This window comes from Carassius gibelio, chromosome B11, assembly GCF_023724105.1.
Source record: "Carassius gibelio isolate Cgi1373 ecotype wild population from Czech Republic chromosome B11, carGib1.2-hapl.c, whole genome shotgun sequence".
NCBI classification, from domain to species: Eukaryota; Metazoa; Chordata; class Actinopteri; order Cypriniformes; family Cyprinidae; genus Carassius; species Carassius gibelio.
In genome coordinates, this window is record NC_068406.1 from 20,691,327 (window position 1) to 20,705,833 (window position 14,507).

Here is a 14,507-nt window from a genome sequence, read left to right on the forward strand (position 1 = left end):
CTTTAAGCGGGATCAGTCTTATTCAGAAAACTGTTGCAGAACAAACCAGAAATAGAGTAAAATCCTTTTTGATCTCCAATAACAACACTGCTAGCTCAACTAAACATGTCTGTTGCAACAAAACCTTTTGTGTGTGAGACAGAGAGAGGCACAGAGACTTTGGTTAACGTTTTGGGTTTTTGTCTTAGAAAGACTTACAAGAAGTTCTTCAATCTGCCCATTAGTTGAAGTTGTTCAAATGACATTCCAACATACCAGGATTGGAATACTGAACACCCTCCACTGAACTTTTGTAATTATACCCTCACAAAACAACGCGACGATGTGTTAATCAGAAGAGAGTCATCCAGACAACCTTGTTTAAATACACTGTGATTATCAAAGGTCAGAAAACACTCGGAGACAGAAAAATGAGAGAAACGGCTGATCAAACAGATCGAGGAAATGAAAGCGGTTATCAGAGGTAAACTGTTTGATGTTTGAGAAGTACATCATAATGGGAAACGGCAAAGTGCTGTCGAACAAGGCTTGAAATTACACTAAAAGGTTCTGTGAGTGCCCTTCCGGTTAAAGTCGTTTGTGGCTTGATGAACTCATTCCTATCTTAATCGTACTTCAAATTTTCAAGGCTATCATCTGTTAATAATTCAAATTTAATATATACCAACCAGAGATAATTTTACGAATGTAAAAATGCCTCTGGAAGAGTCTCTCATTCGTTTTGTTGAAATTGTCCGATGGGTTGATTGGTGGACTGATGCAACACTGCATAAACGAACTGTAAAAACGAAAAGCAAATTAGTTCATCCTTTTATTCCGAATGTTCCTAAAATACCAACTACCAAATTTCTCTTTGAACTTCAATTATCAAGGCTGCAAATCTCATTCAATTAGCAAATTCATTAAGATGCTCAGTGTTAATGTCCAGGTTGATCTCATGATATATCACGTGTATCTGTTTCATTCTGAACTGAGTAACTTTTAGAGTTTTAAATAAAACTTGAAACTTAAAAAATAATAAATCTCAAGACCCCGTGTTACTCAAAGAAATGCTTATATACATTCATTTAAATAACGTTTAAATAAATCCCTCTTTAAAATATTTAAAAGTCCATATATTTTCACTCATTTGACAATGAGAGTTTTGCAGTTTGGATGTCCTTATAGTGCCTTTAATTTTCAGCACGGTACAACTGCGTTTCAGGATCACACAATTGCTAATGAGAAAAAGACATCCTATCGTTACACCAGAGATCTGAACATGAAATACAGAAATGAAAAAATTAATCACCTTGATATAGTGTCCTGAATTCCCAAACCAAGATACATTCAAACAGAATAAAAGCGATAAATGCAAGATTTCTAAAGTACCAGGACCACTGACGGTAATTTATGTGTTAGGCTACATTAACTCTACAGGGCCACTGTTCCGGTGTGCCAGCTCTGTAGTGGGTGCCTGTCTTATTTGGTTGTGTTTGCATGGGGTGAATACACCTGTGTATTATTTAATAATAACCATTCACAATGCAGGCGATAAATGTGCTGGAAAAGTGCTGCATCATTATTCTCATTTGGTTGCACACAAACACTCCTCTTTTCTATGCAAATTATACTCAGCATTTATTGCACCTTATTCATAAAACTCAACTGTTATTGGCACCAGTAACAATCCCATTGGTAAAGTACAGTATGTCTGATTGAAACTCACAAGATGGTGAATTTATCAGTTTAAATGGGTCATGAACTGAAAAGTAAAAATTACCTTAGTCTTTTGACATATAACAGCTCAGTGTACTCTATATATAAAACAAAACAGTCTCATTATTTTAAAAACAGATGTTACAGAAACTTCTTTTGGAATGTGCCACTTTATGGTGTAATAGTCCAACGAAAGCCCGCCTCCGCAGGAGAAAGTCAACGCCTACTTTTGCATCACTGCCTCTTTAGTTGCGTTTGCAGTAGGAGAAGAAATACTAGAGAGATACAAACACAGGGTTGCTCTATCAACAGAACCTTTTAGAAGTCATTACAAGTTTACCAGACACTGTGAAGTGTTAAGTTGTGAAAATTGTTTGCTGTCGGGGATTTGTTCTATCAATCCGTGCATCAATCAATATTTATCTAGTGTAAATCAGAATCGCTGATTATAATGGGTTCTGTAAGTCACAGCAACATCCATCTATTATTTTAATAAGAAAAACTGTTAGCCAATCATAGCAGTGGGGCGTTTACTTGCGAGTCCTGAATGCGCCCGCCTATTCATAGTTTTCACGTGACGTCACACCCCTGCAGGAATGTCCACCTGTAGGGCAAAACACAGCCCTCCGCCACTGACTGACAGTTATTTTTTACAAAGTAGTAATATACGTACTAAGACACTGCTATTAAAAGGCCAAATTCAGAATACACCTTATTGATGATGAATACATTGTACGACAGGCAGATGAACCCTGAATATACACACAATGCATGGTTTCATATTCAATTTAAGATTTTCTGTAAAGAAAACACAACCATTTAGCACATCGTGTTCATATTCCGGGCTTACCTAAAGTATGTTCCATCAATAATATGCACACTGAATTTGATCTTTTAAAGCACTGTTCTGAGCCCCTTTACTTTAATACTTTTTTTTTACATTAAACATATTATTATGTCCCACATAAATAATGTGTTTTTAGTGATGGAACTATTGTAGCAGGTGCTTTATGGATTGCAAATGACCAAAAAGTGTATTTTGTTCACATTTCATTTGGTTTGCTTGCACAGTTTTTTTTTTTTTTTTTTTTAGCAAGTCAAACGTAAAAAAAAAAAGTAAAAGGTGTGTGCAGATAAATGGCACTTTATACCATGCAAGCTTTTATACATAGATGTTTAGTTACAAAATGGATGTTTACATAATTTAAAGATTTCTCCTTTATGTGAACTACTGTGATGGCAGAGCAACTGCTTAATGAGAATATTACTAAGCAAGTTGGTTTGTTTATAGAAATTTACCTGAATAATACCACACTTGGTTTAATAACAGATACATTTGACAGTAACCATCAACCCCTGGAGTACTGGAGGTTTGTTACCACATTCACCAAGTACTCGCGTCCGTTATCACATTTTAGTAAATTAACCCAAGACGTGTCGACATGTGGAGTGGCAAAAGTCTGGATATCATAAAAACCCTTTTGGCAAACCGGTGGCAAAGAAAGACTGATGTAAGTTGAGCTTGATAAAATCATTTATTGTGCTCCAGAAGATTAAATCCTATTTAACCAGAAAGAAAGACAAAATGACAAATAATCTACATCACAACAACCCTCTGTAGTTCCCAACAGCCATTTTGATCTTCTTTCAAGGTCAGCCAGTAGAAAATAAACACATAATGAAATTTGGTTGCTGTTTGTAAGAAAATGACCCTCAGTCTTGCATTACATTCAGTTACAAGGCTTGTCCTGGCATGTGTGTATGCAAGTGTATGTGCATATGTGTGAAGAAACATACTGAGCTGTGGAGATCTTTGCAAATACAGATGAATCCCATCTTTCTCCTTGACACATGTGCATGCGCAAGTTGAATCCTCTTAGCGCCCCACTGGTGTATGGTTCATTAAATTTTAATATTGTTCAAAGGAGCTTCCTTTGCAGGGGGACACATGGGCAGGCTGACTTTGCATATGCATACCTGCAGATGGGGACTGGCATACAGAGCAGCGACGCTCTCTCTGGCCTGTTTGTACTGTGCTGAGTTGTCACAGGTGAAGACAGAGCAGAGAGGAAAAGCCCACAGGAGATTGTGTTCTGATCAGGAACATGTTGTTGGGAACAGTGTGTGTCACGAGTTGGCTGATCAGGAGAAGAGTAGCATGATTCTTTCAATCTTGTTCCCTTCCTTGGCTTCCCTCATCCCTCATTAGTTCTTTGCCACTAGCTATTCACCAGGGCTCAAGTATTCACTCCCAAAAGCCTGTGTTTGACCTCAGTGTTTTTCCACACCAACTGTTAATTAATTACCTTGAGATGTGGAAGGCTGTACTGCTAGTTAAATGGCTTCTAATGTCTCTAAAGCAATTCTGTGCGAATGAAGCCAATTGAAACCTATTTGATGTTTAAGACCAGGATTTTGGAAATGTTAAAATGCCCTGGCTAGGAAAAATTCACTACTACAGTAAAGACAATAGATAGCTTTTCCTTTATCATGTCTGGTTAGGAAACAGAATTAGCATGGGGTTGTTGACCAAGAAAGTTTGCACCAAGAGAGTTTGTTCTAAGAGAACCAAATCACCAATCTTTTGCTGTTTTTCTATAATCATACGTTACATGCTGGGTGGAAAAAATGTGGATATTTATGTAGAAGTTTCGCTTTCACTGGTGTTCGCGTTCAATCAAATTTCCTTGGAGTAAAAAAAAGGATTTACAAGAAATCTAAATTGTAACCACAGGAACTGATGCCCTGAAGTGACTATATAGTGACTGTATAAAAAGGGAACAATGGGTAAGCATCCCAGGACTTTAGCATGTAGTATGTAATGCAACACGGCTCTGAGAAAACTAAACCCAATTGTTTCTCAATTCTCTTTGTCTAGTTAGCTTAAATGTCCTCTTAAGATCAGAAGGCCAATAATGAGGGTCTCATCAGGGTCCTCCTGTCTTTAGCCTGGGATTCGCTGGCATCGATCATTAGCATGTAGGATGTTATGTAACAAGGCTTTGAGAAAAGTAAAATAATCAAGGATGGATAAAACCAGCAATTACTAAGAGATTTGCAGGTGAACCTGCTTTTAGTACTCTGTGTAAGAAGTGACAAAAGTTTCCCTTTCAACTTCTCCATTGGTCTCTCTGTATTCTTTCTCTCGATAGCTAGCTTTAAGCGGTATGATCAAGGGATTCTAACTTCAGAAGCCCCCACTAATACACTCTTTCATCAGGGGCCCTCCTGTCTCCAGTGTCGGATTCATTCATGATGATCGTTCAGGAGAATCACCGAAAAATTCTGCACCAACGATAGTCTCCAAGTCATACTGCGTTGGTCACTGGTTGTTCAAAGCTGCGTGGGGTCTGCCTCATAAAGTACCGAAAACAAATAAATGAGAATCAAACATTACAGATAAGAAATTTTCTAAGGTAGGGTGGTTTGACTATTAGCAAGAAGTGAACATGAACTTAAAAATAATAAAGCAATGTATTATAACTGAGACCGATGAGCAAATCAAAAAGTACATTAATGTCCCACACATGGGAGCGCAAACAACAAGTGATTCACCACTATTAAAAAGTTTTACCAACACACATGTACAAAACTAGTCCTTATAACCAGGTTCAGTCAAGCTATTTGTGAACCCAATCTAGTTAGTGTATCCTCACCCGTTCCCATCACTGTCTTCAGACATGTCAGCATATTCCAATTCCTCCCGTGAGCCAATCAGAGCAGTATTTCCTTGAATCCAAATGGGGAGGAAAATGTATTTTTTATTTTTTTTTAATAATGACTAAATCAGCAGAACAGCCACCAAGCAGATAAATTGTCATGCGCGTCGTGCTAAAAATATCCAGCCTCCCTTTGAGTCCTCCAGTTTCAGTATAGACAGCACTTGTGTGATGAAGCTGTATCTGCCAGGAAGCCAATATATTCCCCGTTACGCTCTTGAGGCAGACTCCTCAGTATCAATGCCCCCAGCAAGGGCTTAAAGAGCATGGGTGCTTTGTGTACATATCTAGATATGTAAATACGTCCTATACAATGAAACTGTTCCCCCAAAAATAAATTGACAAAAAGGATTCAAAGACATTCAGTGAATGTCTCTATTGTGCATGTTCTTGAGGATTTTTCATTCTCGCCTTTTTCCCGTAGTATTCCACATTCTCCACCAGGAGAACACATGCCTAAATTAGGTAAGCAGCATCCCTTGTCTGCTCTGAAGAGGGTAATCTACAATCCACCGCCCCGGGAAAACAATATGTTTCCTTTTGTTTACAAAGGGCCTCCCACACGTCATCTCTTCTGTGCTTCTGTCATTTCCTCTCTGGGTAACCAAATCAAACCATTCCTCAAAGAATCCCAGACTGATAGTTGTCCCCAGTAAATGGTTCTGGTTTTGTCACAATATAAGGGTAAAAAATCATCTCTGTTTTTCCTTAAATCAGAAATAGTTTTTATTTTCTATTTTTTTTTTTTACTTTTATTGTTTTTCACCTTTAATAGAAAACGATAGTCTTGCTCTCGAGGAACAAAAACCAGCATTGTTATTCCCTGTTCCTCTGAGCACCGGGAGTAAAGATATTTTTCACCCCAGTGCCATAACCTTCATTCGCCACCACACCTGTACTCCACATCTGTGGGAGTGTATGTGTGTGTATGTCCGTGTTTGTGTGTGAGAACTTGTGTTTGTTTGGCTATACTCTAGTAGTGGAGTGTGAATGAGGGTGTGGATGGGGCAGGGTGTTATTCTGTCCACTGGAGTAACTGTTGAAGGGGTGTAAGGAGGTCAGGCCTGGCATGCTGTTGGGTATCATAGTGATGGTGTTCGGCGTCATGAGAGGGATGTCGTCCGGTGAACGGCGCATGGCGAGCGTGTAATCGGGCGGGCAGGCAGTTCTCATGGTCACCTCGTGCTGGTGCAAGGTTCGCTCCAAGTCGCTGTGTTTCATTTGTAGAGACATGATCTCCTCCTCTTGTGTATGGGGCAACTCGTTAGCTGTGGTCCTCTGTGGGCTACAACGCCTGTGGACCTCGTGCCTTCGCTTATCCTTCTTGTAGTAGAGTGCGGCGAACGCCAATATGTTGAGGAAGAGCAACGAGGCACCGACAGCAATGGTGACGCTCAGTTCGGTCGAATAGTCCCGCTGGTTCTCTAGGAAGGGTTGGTTCTGGTTCTGATTCTGGTTCTGGTTGTGGCTTTCCTGTGTTTCAGTGGGAAATGGAGTAGGGTAGGGCCTCTTGGTGTTGACTGGGATCTTCTTTGGTGTACGGGGAGTGACCTCGGGTGGAGGCAGCTTTGTGGTGGTGGAAATTATCTGGGTGACCTCGTTGAGGCTGTGGAGATGAGGTACCAGCTCCAACCACAAGTTGACCTTATTGGCACGGTAATGTTCCTTGACACGGGGCTTCAAGCCGATGTGCAAGTATAGCTGGTCCTTTTGGTTGTAACGCGTCCAGGCCACCTCCTCGAAACGGTTAGGCTTGGTGTGGATGAACTTGGTGTCCTGTGGAACTGGCTGGTTGGGGTCACTGAAAGGAAATGGAAAGATTTCATTACTTTTTACAAAAAAGACTATTTCTATGATTGCACATGGTAACTCCAAAACTGAGCACTCAAAAAGACATATATCGCACAACCCATTACAGACAAGTCTTAGGCGAGTGCTCAAAGACCCCTAATATTCTCTCAGCGCTCATTAGGGTCTCCTGACAACTGCACCTGCTTTTAAAATGAACAAGAATTAGTCTGAGAGAAGAAATTACACGTTTGCACACAAATTGATTTGTTGTCCTCCCGTGAGATGATTACATGTCTAGGCAGCAATGTCATATAAACACTAAACTCACTCTAAGTGATCATCAGCATTACTTTATTCACTACATTACACCTAAATTGAAGCAAACAAAATTGGTGTAAAAAGCAGTTACGTAAATTTAATGTTGCATAACCTTGGGATTCTTAACAAGTATTTGCGAGAGAGAATGCATTAACAAATAATTAAGTATTGATTAAACCTCAGGAACCTTGTCGCAGTGTTTCCTGGCAACAACTGGTTATTGTACGGTAATCAATAGCATATTCAACTCTTAAATTATGAGATGGTTGCCACATTGGTGGGCTTACAACAAAACAAAGCCATTTTCAAAATCACTTCTGAATCCTAATTAATGGCTGTATTGTTTGCCTCAATTCTAATGGATTAGAAACATTGCCCTGTTGCCTAGAGACTTACCCAGTCTTGGCAAAGTTGGTCCAGTAGGTCATTACCACTGCACTAAGCATTACATCATTTTTGGAGAAGTTGCATGGGAAAAGCTCAGTTGGACCAATCATGGGCAGCCCAAACACATATGGGATCTCATCGCCATGTGCTGCATCAGCCCAGGGTGGTACCTGTTCCGTCTGGCAGTGATGGTAGAAGGCATAGAAATAAGTAGGAGAGCCAAAGCTGGAGTGGAGGTCTGCTGTGGCCACCGCTGGTGCCACCCACTGATGATCCGTGAAGAGTGCCAGCAGGGTCTTTCTTCTGGTCTCTGGATTGTGGCGGTCAGCCCAGTCTGTGTACATAAACTTAATGGTCTCTCGCAGGATGTCTTTCCCCTCGGGGTAACCGTATAAATCATCCACAAAACTTGAAACGGCATAGTCAAAATCGTTGGCTTGAACTCCGTTCTCGTTGTCTACGATGAGTTCCACAAACTTCAGCCCCTCGCCTTGGTTGACACCCAGCATGATATCATAGTTGAGGAACTCCCCTTGCTCCATGAGGATCTGAGGATCATCGGGGATGACATCACCATCAATGACGGGTCCAAAGGCGATGTGGTAGCGAGCAGGCTGGATGTCCTGCTCCACTAGTTCTTTGTAGTGTTTTTTCTGTAGGCACTCCACCATCTCCACTGTATCTTTGAGGTTGCACCCCACCTTTTTGGCCAGCATGCGGGCATACTTGGCCGGTTGAAAGCTGACAGCCCAGCTGGACAAGGCCGTGCCACTTTGGGCTATGGCCCTTTGGAAAAGACCTGTATAGGAAAAACAAGGCAGAATCACCAAGAGCACATCCAGAACATGCTGCAGTACAGCCCAAAAGTCTGAGACCAGTAGGGACTGCTAGCTTCTATTTGTTTAATACATTTTTTATTACAAATTATATTAGAGGCATAATTTATGTGAATTTTGTGTAAAATGGATATAATTTTACAAGGCCAAAAGCAGTGCAAAATTAAAAAATAATATTAAACTGAATATTAAATTAAATTTAAAATAGTTAATAAATTAATACAATTTAATATAAATTCAAATAAAGCAAATATTTTAAATTAAATTGCTTCTGAAAAGTTCGGAAAAGGCAGATTTTTTATGTGCACTCAGACTTTTGGACCCCACCGTAGGCTATTTACACAGAAAGTGCTCCCTCAGTATGCAAGCTGGAGCAAATGAAGACATATCGGTTTAGCTGTTTTTATGCAAATCTTAAATGGTTTGGGAAAAGAGGGCATGCAAGTCAACATACGAATACTGATGAACTTGAATTTTACACAGAGCTGATCAACATTTCAGTTTTTTGTGTAATTTTAGGGGGGAAAATATGACTTGTAATGTATTTCTTGAATTTCATTATACTGCATTAACAGTGATTAGCTGTTTGCACTCTGTAAACCCCTTTCAAGAAAATTGACCCACACCATATAAGAGAAGCAAACATCATGCACAAACATCAAGACAAAACAGCAAGTGAGTGAGCAGGACAGAAAGTGTGTGTGTGTGTGTGAGAGGGAGAGAGAGAGAGAGAGAGAGAGAGAGAGAGGGTGGGGGGGAAAGAAAGACAGAAAGAGCAGGAGAAAGGAAAATTGAGTTACTCTGTTACCATGACAACCCCTGGGATCTCAGTCTTAGCAGTGCAGTTATGAGTAAAACATGTTCATACTAGAGGAGAAAAAAAACTATAAAAACACACATGGAAATGAAATGGAGATAAGGGGATGTTTCAGTTCGCAATTCAACGAAACGGTGACAATTTTGTATGAACAGAAGAATATGTTTGAGAATTAAGAATATACTGCTAAAATTAAAAAGAAAAAGATCTGAAATATATGAAAATTATTCCAGATTAAGCAGTGCACGGTTTGCCTCAGGGCAAAGCCATCGCATGGCACACTAAAGTCTCTTCCAAAGGTGTCTCACTGGTTCATTTGAATGATAGTGACAACCTTAAAGCAGGTCTGTGCCAGGAGACCTCTTCACAAAGCAATCTTCCAAGCAGAGAGACTCAAAATGAAATTAATGTATTTACCCTTTTTGTGCCAGTGGAAGGTGAATGCTGTATTTGGACAGTGTGCTCATGGCTTGCCTGGTGATGAGTATGGACTCAACTAAATAAAGATGGGAACATGAAACGACCTAGGGAGATTCAATTTCCATAAACAAGTGATATAAGTTCAAACAGAGTGAGTTAGTAGCTTAAAGCATGGTGAAAAATGAGCTTGGCAAATGCTGGACAGATGAAGCAACTTTCTTGGCAACGTAGTTGGTTTTGAGATTTTTGTATAACACACTTAAGCTCTGTGAACTGAGCACTCTTCTAAACTAATTTATAGGGTATAAGGGAGTGATTTTTTAACCACGGGTCTACAGACCCCTAGTGGTTGTTAAGAGTGTAATCATTTGGTATGGGCAATATCATTCTTTTATACTATTATTATTCATTTAGAGGATTTTTTATTTATTTATTTTTATTAAAACAATTTCAAAATCTGAAAGATTCAAAATGTCAAAAGGTATATAAAATGGAAAAAACATTTAAAAATAACCGTTAACCTGTACTGCAGTACACTGAATAAATGTCACAGGTTTTTCATAACTAAGATTGCAATCTGATTTTTCTAATGCAAATACAGATAACTGCAAAAAAAAAAAAAAAAAAAAAAGCACAGAGACTGAACTTTAAAATGGGCTCATAACACAAACAGCTATAGCATGCAGACAAAAACTGTCAAAAGTTAAAACCTCTGCATTGTACCTTTGGTTGAATTGCTCCAACGGTTACCTTCAGAATAATGGGAAAGAGTCAGCAGGTTGACACACGAGGCCCCGGCCCCAGACCCAAAAACAGTAATGCGTAAAGGGTCACCCCCAAAGAAAGCAATGTTTTCACTTGTCCAGCGCAGGGCCTGGATTTGATCAAGAAGTCCATAGTTTCCCTTGGCTGCCTGGTCTCCTGTGCTCAAAAAACCTGCAGACAGAAGAAAGAATCAAATGAGTGTTTGTGTGCATTGCAGTGCAATTTTAAATGGCTAACAAAGATTGAAAGCTATTGAAAAGTTTGATAGCAAACTGCAGATGAAAGTACGTCAGAGAAAGTGACAAGTTTCTGAAATGAGGGGAAACATTCTCCTCCCTCCCTGCCTCCATTTTTTTAACATCCATGAAATAGATGTTCACCTTAAGAGAACATATTTTTAATAGTTGTTATGTCTTGGATCTCACGGCTGGCCTCTCCTCCCCGGTAGACAACAAAGAGTCTGTAACTTTTGGCTCAATGCAGACTATTTTAGCAGGCCTACTATTATTAATTAATAAATAAATTCATATAAACTAAACTAAATCAACCACACATACAGAGTTCAAGAAGTTCTTCAGCACGGTTACGAAACATAGAGAGCACGCTTTGTAGACTTCCTTTTAAGGCATTACATGGTCAAATTTTAAGTCAGCATCACATGTTTTCTTTGCAAGATCTAGAAAAAAATCTATTTAAGATCAAGTGAGATGGACACATTCAAAACAAGAGTAGTAAAACCCAGTATTTCTGTTTGCAATAGCTTAGCAACAAGCTAACAACAAACTACTGAAATCAGTAGCGATAACTGTGCTTCATGTGAGGAAAGCTATTAGTGTTACAAACAGAGAACACTGTTATATGCAAAACCTGCCAAATCATGTCAGTTTATTTTGGTGTTATCTTAGCAACATGCTAACAGCAAAATACTGAAATCAGTGTCGATTAGAGACTCTTATGTGCCTCGTGAGTTTTGAAACAGATCCTTTATTATTATATGTTAACAGTGGTTCTTAACTCTAAACTACATTAAAAATATGAACCCTGCATGCTTAAAAAAAAAAAAGAGAAAAGTTTGCTTTGGTTTGCTCGTCTTTGGTTTCGTTAGCCAACCGCAGCTCTCTGGAGTCAGCGGAGCATGCAGCTGTTGTTTTACCCCCTGACTTCCACTTCAGTGCACTCAAATTAACACCAAAGTTTGTGGCAATATATTACAAGTGTCAGTGAAACAGAAGTAACGCAGTGTTGCGCTTTAATGAAAAACTAGTCAGTAACTACTTGACTAAAGTAACTTATCCTGGGAATATACATCCTGGGGGTGCTTGTGGAATAATGATTGTGTACATGTTCAGTGAATAGATGACCATGTGGGTTTAGTAATTGCCCTCATAGTCCCAGAACACATGAAAAATAATAAAGCAACACAAGTGTTTCACAGTAAGCTCATTTAGAAATATAGACAACAAGAAACAAAAGACTCTGAAATCACTGCGGTTCTGTACACAAAGCACACACACAAATCCATCTGACCCTGCTTCCGCTCCCTTCCTTTTGTTAATTGAGTTCTTTATTGGATTTAATTAATCTAGTTGGGTTGGTACATCAAGAAGTTGATCTCCTGGAAGTGGCCGTCGAATACAAGCACGCATTTAATTGATTCCATTTAGCCAAGGCAGTGTGCAGAGCAAATCAAAAAACCAGGCACAGGCTCGAAAATGATTAGCAATCAAATGGTAGGCTGTCAGGTGCTCGTGCCTGCGGCGCAGAGCCTTGAGCACATTTGGCGGTTAACACAGGAAGGCAGCGGCCCGCTTTCCATCCTCATGCATGCAGAGAGAGGTGCAATCCAATCACAAGGGAATAAAAGGGCCTCCCTCTGCTCGGACAGTGAATAGCCCGGGCTTGTGAATGGAAACGTATTTGGTACAATGTGGAGAAAACAGAGTCACAACAATGCACTTTAATGAGACAGGCAATAATTGTGGATTTTTATCACAGTAGTCAAGGAGAGGATTTGCTTTGTAAGCGGCATTGGCTCATTGGGTCAGCGGGACACTGTCCAATGCACTTCGGATGACAACAAGGGATGCACATTTCATCAAATTTCACCATTAGCACTGTAAATGTAATCTTTAGCCAATCTCAAAATGAATATCCATTTCTTTCATACTGCATACATCCACTTTACTTGTAAAAAATTTAGTTTTCAGTATTCTATTTGACATTTAATTAATTTTTATATCATCCATATCTCTCTGTGACCAAGACAATATTTCTGATGTATGACTTCAGGCCTTCAGAGTCCCTTCTTCAGATGATTATTAAATTTAAACTGCAAAAGTTAAACTCATAAATAGGAACATTTCATTGCAAGCCATTCCTGTACAAGGTTACCAAGACTCAAATACAGACTGTTAAACCTTGAATGTTGTCAGACTAAGATAACAAACCTCACCTTTGTGAGGTGTAATCCACTTGCTGAATCATAACAGATATCAGGAAATCGGGAAACTGTCAAATAACATCTACAAAACTTAAATCACACTAGTAAAAAGCGGGTCGTTTCTACAAGTTTTCATACACGTCAAGGCACCCATTTCTGTAACCTGAAGCCCTACAGTGCAAGTTATATTGGGAACGGTCCAAACAGATAAATAAAAATGGAATCAGATTTCAATCTTTTGGCCCCCAAACTGAAATTCACCACTAGATGAAAATACCACAGAGAGGCTTAGCTCCAAGTGCCATGTACTTAAATCAATTTCTGTCAGAACCCAAGCAGATGGTTTGAGATGTTAAATTAATCCCGGTTTTGACTGGAGAGGGCCAGAAAAGGTACAAAAGAACGGGACCAACAAAAGAAAAGAAGAAAAACTGGAAGCAAGAAGAGGCAGAAAAAGAAACAGGCATTATTGTATGTTCTTTCAGGGTTACAGATGAAGAGAGGTGGCGGCAGCAGCAGGTTCAGTCTCAGACATGTCGCATTAGAACATTTGCCAGTTCGGTCTCCCTTCAAAAAAGAAATGTTGCAGCCAGACCGTTGGCGCTTTATTTGTCAGTTCTTTCTCTACTCACCCGGCAGTAAGACAAATTGGCCCTCCTGTTGTATCCGTGTCCCTAAAAATATTTACAGTGTGACAACACCTTCGTACTTTCAATTCCCAACACAGAATTATCATCCATTTCAGGGACTTCAAGAATAAAAGCAGATGCCATCTGTTCCCATACCACAGACTGGCACCGGAGAACGCAAGTTTCAAAACTGCAAGAGGTGACAAAATGAACTGCCAGAAGTTGGTTTGAAAAGGTTACAATCACTAAAACGCTGGCTAGATGAGTCACTGCGTCAAGTTGAAAAGAGCTGTACTGCATGCTGATAATTAAGAAATACAGTGACCACAGATGGTATGAATTACTGGCTCGGAGCATTGTCTCCATCAAAGGAGATTAATACACAAGAGGTTGGCAGAGGCTAACGACAGGATCCACTACGGGATCCCGACTGATTTTGACTTGACAGACCTTTTCCTGTCTTTGCTGCTTTGATTTGCAGAATCCAGAACCTAAAAACTGCTGCTCCGGGCAAAATAGACAGAATTTTATTCAAACATTTTTTTTCGTAAGGGATATTACATTAAAGTAACCCACTTTCTTCTAGAAAAAAACTCAAATGAATTCCATCTCCTTCTATTTCCCTTCTGTCCAAGAATGATGGATCAGTGATATCCTGAATGCCTTTCATCTAAATATTTTGTGAAA

General features: G+C 39.6%; 1 protein-coding gene across 3 annotated transcripts in view; it reads right to left on the reverse strand.

Annotated features, from left to right (window-relative positions):
* Positions 1 to 3,214: 3,214 nt before the first annotated feature.
* The window catches only part of nlgn1 (neuroligin 1), a 258,323-nt gene continuing 247,030 nt past the window's right edge, over positions 3,215 to 14,507 (reverse strand). For all 3 annotated transcript variants that reach the window (XM_052568856.1, XM_052568858.1, XM_052568857.1), the window contains 3 exons: positions 10,710 to 10,922; positions 7,923 to 8,712; positions 3,215 to 7,218 (listed from right to left, as the gene is read on the reverse strand). In XM_052568856.1, coding sequence (XP_052424816.1) covers positions 6,384 to 7,218; positions 7,923 to 8,712; positions 10,710 to 10,922 — 1,838 coding nt within the window. In that variant the 3' untranslated portion in view covers positions 3,215 to 6,383. The remainder of the gene's footprint in view (positions 7,219 to 7,922; positions 8,713 to 10,709; positions 10,923 to 14,507) is intronic.